General features: G+C 43.9%; 1 protein-coding gene across 3 annotated transcripts in view; it reads left to right on the top strand.

Annotated features, from left to right (window-relative positions):
• The window catches only part of KMT2C (lysine methyltransferase 2C), a 199,600-nt gene that overhangs the window by 33,687 nt on the left and 152,675 nt on the right, over positions 1–13,238 (top strand). For all 3 annotated transcript variants that reach the window (XM_035554345.2, XM_035554351.2, XM_035554349.2), the window contains exon 2: positions 13,048–13,136. In XM_035554345.2, coding sequence (XP_035410238.1) covers positions 13,048–13,136 — 89 coding nt within the window. The remainder of the gene's footprint in view (positions 1–13,047; positions 13,137–13,238) is intronic.

Raw genomic sequence — 13,238 nt, 5'->3', positions numbered from 1 at the left:
TCTAATAGGTAAAACTCAAACATACTTAAAACTCATCACTTTCTTTTGTAAATTAAAACCATAAACCTATTTTATCTTGCAGGCAGTGGTGTACCAGTAACTTTTCCCTTAAGGCACAGAATTCGGTGGTACGCTCTAACTTTGTTTCCAAAGTTCCTGGAAGAAGCAAAGACATTTGTATGCAATACTATTTTCTGCTGATAGTATCGGTGTTCCAGAATGGATCAAAACATGATAGTTGTCATCGTTCTAAATAAAGAAATGGATGCTCCCCACTGCTGAACTCTCCCAACTGTAACCCCAGCTGCTCCACAGGCGCAGGGACCCGACTAGCAGCGTTTACCAGCTGCGTGTAAGAGCCGCGCTGCACGTAAAGGGATTTCACATTTTATTATGTGGGAGGGATGATGTCAGTTTGGTTGATTATGCCCCTTTCAAGCTGCTGTGATAATTACCTGCTTGTTACTAGAAGTGTCGAACCCATTTTCAGTTCTTGTTTGCTTTTGCTGTCATGCCCTAATTGCTACATAATTTTGTCCCTGCCAATTACTACCTTGGAGTTGAATTTTACAGGGAAAAAGTTGTAAGAAGCAATAAATTCATTGTTGGTTTTTTTTGATCTCGTCATTTCAGTAGAGTATTTAATTCTGCTACAAGGTGTATTGAAGTACATGCTGCTCACTCCTGTGCGATGGTGAGATCCCACAGGTCCCACTGAAATCGGTGCGATCCAAAGGCTCACCTTCTGCCTGAGCAAGTCGTGTGGTGCTGTGATGGGCACTGCTTGTGCCTTGGTGGTGAAGTATGGAAAAAGAAGAATCGTGCAGAATTTATGGCTTCTAACTTTGTATCTTTATGTTGGAAAATACATTCAGTACAGTCTTCAGAGTCATGAACTCTTAGGTGGCTTTTTTGTGTGTTTTTTGTTTTTTTTTTTTTTTTAATTCCTTACCTTCCTTTTCATCCTTTTACCTGCTATGTGAGTTTAAGAAGCTCCCTTTGGTGTACATGCTGGGGTTTCTGATCCTTTACACAGTTTTCTATAAAAGCAGAATGTATGTGGATTTTTTGTAGAAGGTGTTGAGCCTAACTTTTATATTCTGATTTAAAATATTTAGTTGAATTAGTCAGTGGAATAAAGCATACAGTAGCTGAGTTAAGTGACAGGATGGTCTCTTGTCTTGGGAACTCTTCTGGCACGGCTTTGGGTTTTTCGGATGGTGCTCTGGCAATGCGACCTGATATTTTGAGTAGTTTCAACTATGGTCTGGAAATGCTAATTCCTGCTGGTGAATGCTGTGCATGGGATGATGCGGGTGAGCGAGAGGAAGAAGCAGCAGTGTGATTTGGGCTGACTAATTGCAATTAAACAAAGCGTACTTCAAACCACCAAAGTGCTGTCAGCAGGTAGAAGTGCCTGGAGGGGCTATGGCCAGGAAGGGGCGTTTCGGAGAAGGAACCGCGTGTGGGGTGTTGGCAGCTCTGTGCCGGAGCTCTGCTGGTAGCGTAGGTGAGGTTGGCTGCTGCTGTGTTTAATGGGCCTCTGCTAGCCATGGTGAAAAGGTGGACGTGTTAAAATCCATGAGACGGACCAAAGACTATGGGAAGCATGGAGAGGATCGCTTGTGGTGAGAAAGTTGAAGGTGCTCGGTCTGTTTATGGGACGGCGGGGAGTCCAAGCCCTAAAGCTAAGAACTGGCTTGATGACATCGGGCAGTATCTCCAGTGGAAAAAAGACCAAATACTCGAGGGTTCCCTGATGCAACAGGAAAAGGTACGACAAGAGCCACTGTTTGAAATCTGAAACCGGAGAAATTCAGGTAGGAAATAAGCATGGATCCTTAACAGGGAAACAAACCGCAAAGGGTCTGGCAAAGTGGGTGCCTTTCTGCAAGACTGACTTCGAGCAATTGTGGTCATGGAGTGGGCTTTGCAGGTAGCAGACTTACATGGGTAGTGGTTCTGGCATCATGTTCAGCAGGTCTGAGCAATCGGGCTTCTGTTCTCATAGTGCCCTTTAGCAGCTTTTTCATGGGTGCTTTATGAAATATTGTTGAAGGTGCTTCTAAAATGTAGCCTTTAATAACTTGATTGCAAAATTTGAGTGGTTTCTAAGCGTGTGAGGATCAGAGCACCTCGAGTGTAGTTCTTCTCTCATCGTGTAGGCTTTCAGGTACTTTAAGGAAAATTTCAGTGTGCAAAAAAAAAAAATAAAATCGATTATGCAGTAGTAATACTGTAACAAAAAAGAACAGTTTCACTTCTGAAATTCATGCATTGGCCACGCTGTGATCCGGCCCCTGTTCTGCGAGGATGCCACGGTGGTGCTTTGGTAAACGTGAGCGGCTGTGGGGTGCTGTAAGAGAACCCGAGCCCAGTGTGCTTCCCTCGGCGGGGTCACCTCCCCGGCTGGCTGCAGGTGTCCGTCTGTCCCTGTGCCAGCTTTTGGTACCTGGAATGCTTCTGGAGGGTTCATGGTAATTTTTGAGGCTGTGTGGTCTACTGGACAGAATCGAGTTTTCGTGCTGTAAATGTTAATTAGAAGCATATGGCTATGTATGTAAAATGGCAGTTGAAATAAAAGTATAAATATCTAAGAAGCTGTCATTCCAGAAGGCCTATCCTCAGGAAAAAAAATAAATATACAAACAAGCCTCTGGTAAACCAACTTCAGTGTCATTTTTGATTACCTTCGTTACTGTTTTTCTGGTGGCTCTGGAAAAAAGTTAGGAAGCAAGTGAATCAGGTTGTAAATTCGGAACATTTTAGAAGAGCGCAGCTTGCCCTGCTGCCCAAAGATGCCGTTGCTGCTGGATTCCTTCTCGTCCTTTGCTGGCCACTCTCCTGTCACTGCTGCTGCGTCCTCAACACCTGTTGAATGATCCTGATAAAAAACTGGCTTTGTCCTGCCGGCTACCTGTTCGATCTGTGTTAATTCTTAAACTTTCAAAATTACCCCTGTCTTAGGTCAGCATCTCTGAATCTTGAGTATTTTTGCATTTTCTCCATACTGAGCCTAAATTTTGGAAACTGTATTACCATAAAAACAGGTTTTCTTGCCTGTTTAAACTGAGGATAACTGCAAAACTGGAGATAAGTGGCAGCACTTGAGGACTTGCAGCGTGTAACGCAGTAAATGGAGTAAGCCTCCTGCTTGGGTGTCCTTGGCTGGTGGCCTCAAAGGAACTTGACCTGGAGCTATCAGTTGGGCCTCTTGGATGACTTCCACTGTAGTAGGGGCTGTAACAATGTCGCTGGTTGCTTGCCGCTATCCTGTGACGCAGATACAGTTTTGTTTGTAGCTCTGGCCTGTATCGGGTGACGTAGGGCGAGCTGAGGATCGTTCTGCCACGAGCACTTGCGGCACAGCCCGGTCTCACCTGACACTGGGCAGCGCGGGGAAGATCAGGTAGTAGACCCAGCAGCAAGTGCTGGAAAACACGGCCATTTATTACCTTTTTTTCCCCTTATTTTTCATTAAGAAATTTAGGGAGTAACCTTTTTGGTGTTCAATTTTATTTTTGAATATTGTGAATTTGTTTTTTTGTTTTAGCTTGCAGAAGTCTAGCACGGATCAAAACCAGAGAAAGCTCAACATGACTCGTAGTGGTCTCAGATATAGGGGTGAAATTCTGAGAACATCGGTGCGCAGCAAAATACTGCCCCAAATAAGGTGATGATTTAACAGACCCTTGAACGGAAGATTAGAAGCTCTCTGTTACAATTATTTGGGCTTAGTCTGTAATGATCAGAAGGCAAATTTGTGTTTCCAGGTCAGATGAATCTTCTTCAGGGATTTTTATTGAAAAACACGATAGGCAGTTTTGTTAGCAGATTGCAGCATTTCTGCCTTATCCGTGCCCCTAGAGACTGATACGTCTGTTTATACAGAAGCTTTTAAACCTTTTTAAAGACTTTTATTAGTTGTGACTGTGCTTTGGAGCATGCTTATTATGCTGCTTGCATTGTTGTTCATATTTCACAATAGTATTTTTGGAGTTTTATTTACTCTGGGATAAAAATAGCTTCCGTGATCTGGCTTTTAGGATTTACTTCTAGTTTGAAAACAGTTTTGTTACAACATTTCATGTGAATTATAAATTTACCCTGACACCCATCTGATTACATTACCCATTTTCTTTTTAGGTTTTTTTTTGATATTCTAAGGTTTTCCAAGCCATCTGAATAAGGTTTAATGGATTTTTAATTAGTGAGCAGATCTTGTGGGCTTTGCTGGTGGTGATGGTGGTTTTTTTTTCCCTTTTGGCTTTCCTAGGTTTAACAGTCTTACCGAAAGAGAAATATTTCATCACTTTTATTTGAGATAATGTCAACAAGTTAATTTTTTCTAGGGAGCACGAAGGGTAAGGGTAAGGCTAACGGATGATTGAAGTCAGTGGTTTTATGACATTCATTTCTGTTTTTTTTTCTAAATCCATTTCAGATTGGTAATGACAATATTACATGCTATCAATTAATATGGATAGTATTAGCAAAACTCTACGTAACGTGTTTTAAGTCAGCATCTTGTGTAGGAGCAGGATGTGGGCCCTTTGGGTACTGCCAGCCCTCTCGAGATCCCTCCAGCTAAAGCTTCGGTGGGCGAAGCAGTAGGGCGATGCTCCGATGGTGTTGCCTGTTGTAACCTGCAGGCAGAAAGACCTGTGCTTGCTGTTAGTTTAAGAACCATTAGTAAAATGGATTTGAGACAAAAGATGCTGAACTTTATTTGAGGGGAAAGCATGGGATGTTCGAAGTTGACTGGTGCAGTTTCATTAGGATCTGGAAATCTCTCAGGATGATGCTGTGTGAATGGCGTTTAGTTTGTCCTACAGAGTTGGAAATAATAGGTAAGAGGTCAGTATTTGCATCCGTTTTTCTGAGTATCCCAGCACGGTCTGCACCTGCCCTTCCTGCGTATGCAGTGAGGAGGTGTAAGATAAGCAGCCAAGTGCATCGTAAAAGTACCTGCACGGTGTTCCTGTAGTGAGACTCGGGCAGTGTCAGAAGGAAGTCTTTGAGAATGACTTGTAATTAGTGCTGCTAAAACTACACAAAGCTGTTCGAGGAGACCAAAACTTGCATGAAGTTCCAGATACTTGGCAGCTGCTTCTCCTGCACGATGACTCAGAGCTGTTGAATTTTACGTACGAGATGCTGAAATCCCCGGCGATGAGGATTGCTGTCCTTAGCGTTGCGTTGGCAGCTCTGCTGAGGACAGAGCAGCAGGCAAGTGGTAGCGGGGAGTAGCTGGAGGGTTCTGCATTCGCAGCAAAGACAAGAGCTTGGCCCTGCTGCGGGTAAGAATTTTTGGCATTGTGTCTGTTGCAAGATTGGCGAAGTTAAAACTTCCCGTAGCCGTCGTCATGGAGAAATACGTCTTGTATTCTGCTGCAAGTGCTACGCTTATGCTACCAGTCAAGAAAAGACAGTGTTTGAAGCGGTAGCATATTTTGATGCAGTTTTGTTGACTTTAGACAAAGGAAGAAGTGTGGACAAGCACAGTGCTCCTGATGGGGCACCAGCAAACTCCTGCAGAGGTTAGAAGATTCCTGGGTTTGACGGTGCCAGTCGTCTCTCAGCTGTTACGGTTGCCGTTTCCTTCTCTGGCAATAAAACTAAAACAAACAAACCCCTCCAAACAACACCAAACTCATCTGAAAACGTTCAGTGGTCACGATAAAGCTCATGGCAGAGCCTTCCACTATGTTCGTAGGATTCCTCCAGCCAGCAGCCGTCACCATGGCTGGAGGCAGGTGGGGACACAGAGGCAGAAAAGACGCAGACAGCTCTACCTGTAGCTGCTGGTGCTCCTGAATGTTTGTCGGATTTGGTTCTAGAAAAGGTTTTAAAACATAGAGTGCAAATGTTGAAGTTGTGGTACATTGTGTTGAATCATTTTGATAGCGAATATGGCCGAGTGCATTGATAACAGATGCGTAAAGGATGCTCTTTGTGCAAAAATGCAAATCTATAATGGATCGGAAGGTCATAATTGCGTCAGGTTCTCTTTGCATTATAATTATTCCTGAACTGGGCATAATGGGTATTATGGCTCTGGATATAATGCGTTTTATGGCATAGAACTAACGCTATAAAACTGCAAGGCAGCCAGGGAGAGTGTCTATCAACGCGAATGTAGCTTTTGGACAAATCAATCTGCAGCAGTTCGTGGTGCTGTGTATTGCTGTGATGCTAGGACAGGTACTTGACTAACACTAATTTCAGCTTACGGACCTTATAGATGTCTAAACAGTCAATTTGAAAATGTGACCTGAAAGCCTCTCAGGTGGTTTCTCACTCGTTTGTTCCAAATGTCTCCAAGTCTGAAGAGCCCAAAGCCACGGGTCAGGCAACCTGCCTTGGTGCTTTGGACACCAGACTCAGGACTCTCACGTACCGATACCACAAAGAGGCGCACAGAAGCACAAGTGTGGTGTAGTAGCCCCAGCCTCAGTATTTCAATATTTCTGTCACTGGCTGTAGCAGAGCTGTGACTCCACAAATACTTTATGGGCTGGTGCGAAAAGATCATTATTTTATTTGCCTGCAGCTTCTGTTGGTAAGGAATCTTCCTGGTTCAGCCGTTCCCAGCTGCGCCTCTCTCCCTGCCCCCTGAGGATGCTCCCAAATGGGGCGACAAGTTGGGAAGAAGACGTCATGGTCTGGTTGGTATAAGGGTCTGTTTCAGCTAGGGTAGGTTGGTCTTCATCTGCTAGAACAGTTCCAGTCTCAAACTGAGCAGCTGTAGCCGCAGGGAGGAGCAGCGAAGGCGCTGAAGACGTCGCTGTGGCCAGAGCAGCGCCATCGCGCAGCAGCCTTTCCAAGGCAGGGCTGGGGGCTCACGTAGCAAAGGTAACTTAACTGCAAGAGCAGTTGAAGCTGAAGACAGAGAGAAACCAAACTTCACCTGAAGATAAAAGTGCTGATTCATCTGGCCTTTAAATTGTTAGAACTGCTCAATGCAAGTTCTTACACGTGTAATATTTTACTCCAGACCTGTCTCAGGACATCTTTTTTCTTTGAGCTCTGCATTCATCAGTCACTTTTCCTTGTGTTAGCTTACTTTTGTAAACTGTGACCGTACTCTAGAATAAAAGCAAAGATGCAACTACAACATTCACTACAAGTAATCTTTGAAAAACTCTTATTTGCATTTCTGAGCAGCGTAGGAAATCTTTGGTGACTCTTTCACAGGAGAATACTAGAAAAGTGTAGATAAGAATCAGCACTCGCGGACTGGAGTCCAGGTTCTTTTTATGCTTTTTCTCAGACATCTGTGATCTCAAAGGCTATATATCTTTTAAAATACTTTCTTTTTATTTCAGGTGTTTAGTGCTAACTGTATAAAATACAGATGGGAAGAAAGTTTCAGCTCTGAGCACGTTGCAGCCCGGGTGAATGAGTAATGCGCAGTGAGTGAGTGATGGCTGTGCAGTCGTTACTGGTTAGGGGAGCTGCAAGATGGGAAGTTGCAATGTTTTGGTTTGAAATGCAACCTTTCTTTGATGGAGAGTTTTCGAAAAGATTATTACGCTATATAAATCAGAAGTATTAAGATATATACTTGTCTTTGATTGTACCAGGAGGCTAGTAGGAAATAAAGTATATTTTTGAGCTCTCTTAATAATTAAGTAGAAGGTTGAGCAGGTTCTGTAATGAGATTGTAATAACTCTGTTTCCACAGATGTTAAACAAAAACTGTTTCTAGTCTCTCACTCCTATTTCTGAAAGGTCAGCTTTATTGCCTTGCATCAGTTAGGAGGTTTCTGTTGCTTCTCTTTTCCATCCATCAGGGCCTTTTTGCTGTTCGTATACACACCTCTAATGTAAGAAGTAAATAGGAAGAAGGCAAACACCAAGCTCTTTTTTATAATATGCAAAATAAAATGTTGCAGAGGGGAAACGCAGGAAACATTTTCACCTGTTACTGATTGCTCAGTTGAAAAAATCCTCTTAAGAAGCTTCTGAATTGGGATCAGTCTGAAGACCAAGGCAGTGTAATGGCAGGGATCCTGTTAGCGTTTGGAGCGATTGAAATGAATTTGAGCTAGCTGGCAGTGCCTTGCTTCCAGAGCCATATTGTTCGTTTTGTACAGGGTGAGATGCTGAGTTTTCTCAACTTTTTGTACAGACTGCAGTGATGAGTTGCATTCGGAGAGGGGAAGAAGTTTCCTTAGATATTTCCATGAGTTGATTCTTGCTGAGATTCCCTTCACATGGGGCTGGTAGCTGAAATTAGCTGCTCCAGTGCTGAACTTCTGCAGCTGTGCTTATGACTTACTGCTCGGAAATACCAGGAGCATGCGCTTCTGCACACCGGTGGAAAAGATTCTTGAGAGGATGGGGACAGCTTTCAGGTGAGGAAATGTCGTGTGGACACCGGCTTGTTGCCAGCCCTGCTGGCTGGATCACTGGTGGAGCCTTTTTATGCAGCGTTCCTCTACCGCCTTCCAGGGTAAGGCTGCGGACAGATGTTCATTTAACAAGACATCTGTGCTGGTTTAGGATGTTACCGTATCCCAGATGTTACACCGCTTTTTAAGGTTATTGGTCCTGTTTTCTGTATTCAGCCCCGTCGTTGCGCTCAGCGCTTTGCGAAGCGTAGGAAGGGAGGTAGTTCCTCCCCAAGCAACTTAGGGCGTTCGAGAAAGAGGGCGAAGCTCTGGAACGGTTCGTATGAACACCTTCTGGTAAGCTGAGACAAAATCCACTGGAGGAGTAAGGTAGTCTCAAGGCATGGTCTGAGAACAAATCATCATCTGATTTTGTTGGTAGCAATTTAGGGAGAACCTGCAGAAACTTTTTCTGGCTGTAACTTCTGGGCAGTCAGAAACTGGCAGCCTGGCAGCGACAAGAACCTAAGCAGTCGCTTTTTCGGTTATTTCACGTGGTTCCAGGAGATGCTGGCCCACGGCCTTGTTACTGATGACTGTAAGGAAAGAATGAGTAAGAGCCACGGTGTCCTTTTGACCTGTATTGTGCTTGTAAGTCTACAGAGTTACTGCTGTCACCATGGGAGAAGGGGGGAAGTATACTGCAAAAAACGTCATGCATTTAAAAACAAAACAAACAAAAAACCAACCATCAACTACAAAAAAAAACACAAAAATACACTTTTCTATTTTATCCTAGCATGGTGCGTCCATGACTCTCCATGCAATTCAGCAGAAGCCCCTTCGATGCTTGGAGATGTTAAAGTGAAAAGTGAAAAGACAAAGCTTGGAAGCAACCTCACTGAGGTTTCTGCCCGCTGCAAACGGACTAGCTAATGATCTGCTGAGCCCTGCAGCAGGTTTTGCTGGTTTTTTTTTGTTGTTATTTTTTTTTTTCTGGGATTTTTTTTTTCCTGTGGGCTAAATGTGATTAGTTGCTCGCAAGAATTGTATTTACTATGATGTATTTAAAGATGGAGATTAATGAAAGGCATTAGCCAAGAAAGCTAATTGATAACAAATTTTGGAGTAGGTCACAGAGGGTTTTGATAAATGACTCAATGTTCTATAAATACGAATGAAATTATTGTAGACAGTAATTAAATTCAACTGGAGTCCTATATACATTTAAAAAAAATAATTTTTTTCTTTCGTTGACTTTGTTTCATGAAATGCTGACTGCGCTTTAAGAAGTTGCATTGCTCACAGTGGATCCGTTCATTTAAACATAAATAGACGTGGTTTTGTTTTTTCCTTCTAAATTGCACTCTGTTGTAGGAAAAGGCAAGTGAGAAAGCCAATCGCAGACAACTTGGCAGCGGCTCAGCCTGTGTGCCAAGCCCACTGCCTATTGTACTGCCTGATATTTATTGTTGTGTGCTCCTCGTCTGTATCGGTCAGGCTCTGCCTGTACATTTTGTTCCCGGTCCGTAACGGGGTGGGATGTGGCTCATCTGTGCTTCAGCCCTCGCCCGGCCGCTGCCCGGGGGCTCTGGATCCTGCGGTGATGGGTAGAGGTGTGGCGTGCTTTGCCCTGCTAGTAAGGAAGTTTGGGACTGAGGAATATATGCTAGAAAACCCCAAAGCTACCCAAATTTGTTCTGTCTCTGTTTCTCTTACTGTGGCGTTTGGGATGAGCCTTTGCTTGGGAACTGGTCCGGTGTTAGAGGTGCTGGCTTTTGGTGGAGGGTGCACAGTGGTGGACGCGTTACTCCTCTGCATCCTCATTAACTAACCGGGTTTGGGCTAATTTGCAGTCCAAAAGGTGAAGCTTCCTAGAAGACTTTCTAGTGAGAACAGGCTTAGGTCTTAGTCCTGTTGGTAACTTAAAGAGGCAAGTCCCAAGAGCAGAATGTCCCAACCGTTTGCTTTTTCCACTTGATTTAAAGAAGAGTGGAATGAGTAAATAAATAAAATAAAAAACTCACTGGGACTGTCAGAGGAATATCTAGTGTTATGCAAAGCAGTCACAGCCTTTACTAAAGTCTCTAAAATTAAAATTAAAATTAAAAATGACATGAAACAACCCATTCTTACTGCAGATGTTGATCGTAGCAGTAAGGCACACGATACAGCCTCTTCGAATCACATTTTCCGTGGAAATGTTAAACTGGAGTTGCCAGTACAGCGTGCGTTTCCCAGGTTTGGGTCGTCAATTATTTTTCTCGAAACCAAACTTGAATTTTTAGGCTGTAAAATCTCATGTAATTGTGAAATGAATGCAGCTGACAAAAAACAAGCTGATGATATAATCCAGCATTTCTTCCAGTTCTCTCTTTCAAACTTGCCTGACGCTAGGAGGGCTTTTAGTAAAACACTGGTGGGGAGAGGAGGGAATGGCAAGAAAAGACCAGACGTGGTTCTGTCTTGTGCTGAGAAGAAGCAATTATGTTTAATTAATTGAAACCTCTGCTTCTCCTCAGTGTTAAATAGGTTGTTAAAATACGGTGGGGACTTTGGGGAGCGAACGCTGCTCTTGTTTAAACAAAGCGTTTAAAAGAGCTTTGTGAGGCACTTCAGCGTTTCGTACGTTAAATGCGGTTGTAATAGCAAGTCTAAACCCAGATGTGAATTATTAAATAAATGTAAGCAGTCGTCTTCCACGATTTGGGGGCCTTTACCGAAAGAGAGATGCTGGAGATCACTGAAAGTGGGTACTTGGGAAGAAAGCAGAATTATCATTTCGGTTTGTGACGGTTTAAAAGGAATCCCATCGTAGTCCAAACTTGTACCTTCGCGTTGCAGAGGGCTGCTTGGGGCAGGAATAATGGGGATGGGATTTAGAAATAATCCCCGTCCTCAGCTGGGTGCGTTTGGCAAAGCCTCGCAGCGTTCCTGCGTCGAGCGAGGTGACTCGGCCTACCTGCGTCCGCCTGCCTCCGCTCGGGGCTGGCTGACGCGTTGGGCTATCGTAAAGAAAAACAAGAAATACAGCCTAAATGTTTATTCTGGGGGGTTGTCACTGCCTGTGGGTAACCCAGCAAGGAGAAGGGTAACGGTGTGTCCCGAGGGGTAACCTCGCTCCCACATTTTTCGGCTTTGCTGGATCAAATCTCCCAGTGCCAAGAAGATACAACCCTGTCCTTAGTCTCTTCTCGCTTTCCTCTTTCCCCTCGCTCCTTTGCAGAGGCGTGGCTTGTTTCAGGCTCTGGTTTTAGCTGCACTTTAATTCTTCTTTTCGTCCTTTGCAGAGGCAAAAGGGCTCCCATCACAGTTTAAAAGGATTTCTTGTCTGGTAGTACCAGGCAGGGCCCCTTGCTTAACAGGAGAAAACCAAGTGTAGGCCCAGAAGATGATCGTCAGTCCCAGCTCTGTGCACTTGATTGTATCTGATCCCGGAGGTCCAAAGGCATTGCACCACAGAGTATATTTTGTAGCCGGTTTAGCAGATCTAGTTGTGAGCTAATACTTCTGCTAGGTCACAGTGTTTTAACAGACTGTACCAAAAAAAAAAAGGAAACGCAGTTTTTGGAATGATTGAATCACTTCAAAAAAAAAATCTCCCAATGCAGAACTTAAAGCAAACTTTTCAGAATCCCTGAAAGAGGAAGCAAAGGGGTTTTGGTGCCGGGGGGACACTTCCCTGGGGGGGACACCCTGATTCAGGGCAGGCTGGCTGCTGACCGGTTGCCTTGGAGCTCGGGGGCTTTGGAAGCACGGAGCTGCCCCAGAGCGCTCCGAATTTGTGTACTTGGACTCAGAAGCTCTCAGGGTCTCCCAGGCTTTCTGTCGGCGTGCCAGGCAGCTTGCCAAGTAGCCTGAAAATTTGGGAGGCGAAGTGCCAAGCTCCTGGCTCCCTTTCAAATGGGCTGCCGAACAGCTGGGAATCTGGATGCTCGGGCTTCGCGGCAGCCCACCGCGTTTCTTGCTGGAGAGGCAGGCAGAGGAAAAAAGGCTGAAATCCGGGATGCAAACCTGTCTGCTTTCTGTCAGACCTTGATTGAAACGGAAGCCGATCTGCCAGGTATTTTAGTTTCGATGTGCTGTCCTCACGTTACGACTTCTTTACTGTGGTAACATCCAGCCATCTCTCATAACATTTGATTTTCGGTGTCAAAATATTTATTTCACTGAAAATAATACATGTTTCAATTTGGTTGCTTTAGCCTTGTTATTATTCTGTAGTTGTGTTTTTTTTTTTTTTTTTCTCCCTAAGGATGCTCTGAATGAATTAGTGTCAATTTTATTGCACATGTAACTACTGGCCAGATTTGGGTTGTGTTCTCTGTTATCTCTGCAGGTATCTCCTATGCAATGAACAAATGTGGAGCAAGCAGGACACTCATCATAAAATGATAATATTTAATGTATTTTTTTTTTTTTTTGATCAAAAGTTTATGATAGAACTTGTCTTGTAATAATAATCAGGAAACTTCAGGGGCCAGCTGCTGAGCGAAGTGTGCATTGTTTGAGATCGTTCCCTAAAACAGGAAGAAAGGGGAGGAAACTCGATCTGTACAAGACTCAAACCACCGGTTGGCTTAAATGCTCTACAGTTTGGTGCTGATGATTATCCCTCCAAAATGCAATTATTTAGATCCTGGATAAATTTAAAAATAAAAATTAAAAGTCCCATCAGCTTAAAAACAGTTTTCCCTTCTTGTGTTTGCAGGCCTCGGAGTAGAGGAAAAACTGCAGTGGAGGATGAAGACAGTATGGATGGTTTGGAGGCAGCAGAAACAGAAAACACTGTGGAAACAGGTAATGAGAATATGGCATTGGTGCTCTCCGGTTATTGCTTCTCTCTCGGAAATTCATTTAATTAAGCGGGCCTTTGGTAGGCAAGAAGTGTTTATTTAATTT

The sequence above is a fragment of the Cygnus atratus genome, chromosome 2, assembly GCF_013377495.2.
Source record: "Cygnus atratus isolate AKBS03 ecotype Queensland, Australia chromosome 2, CAtr_DNAZoo_HiC_assembly, whole genome shotgun sequence".
Classification (NCBI taxonomy): domain Eukaryota; kingdom Metazoa; phylum Chordata; class Aves; order Anseriformes; family Anatidae; genus Cygnus; species Cygnus atratus.
The sequence above is the reverse complement of the archived record's forward strand: the minus strand, read 5'-3'. Positions and strand labels throughout refer to the sequence as shown.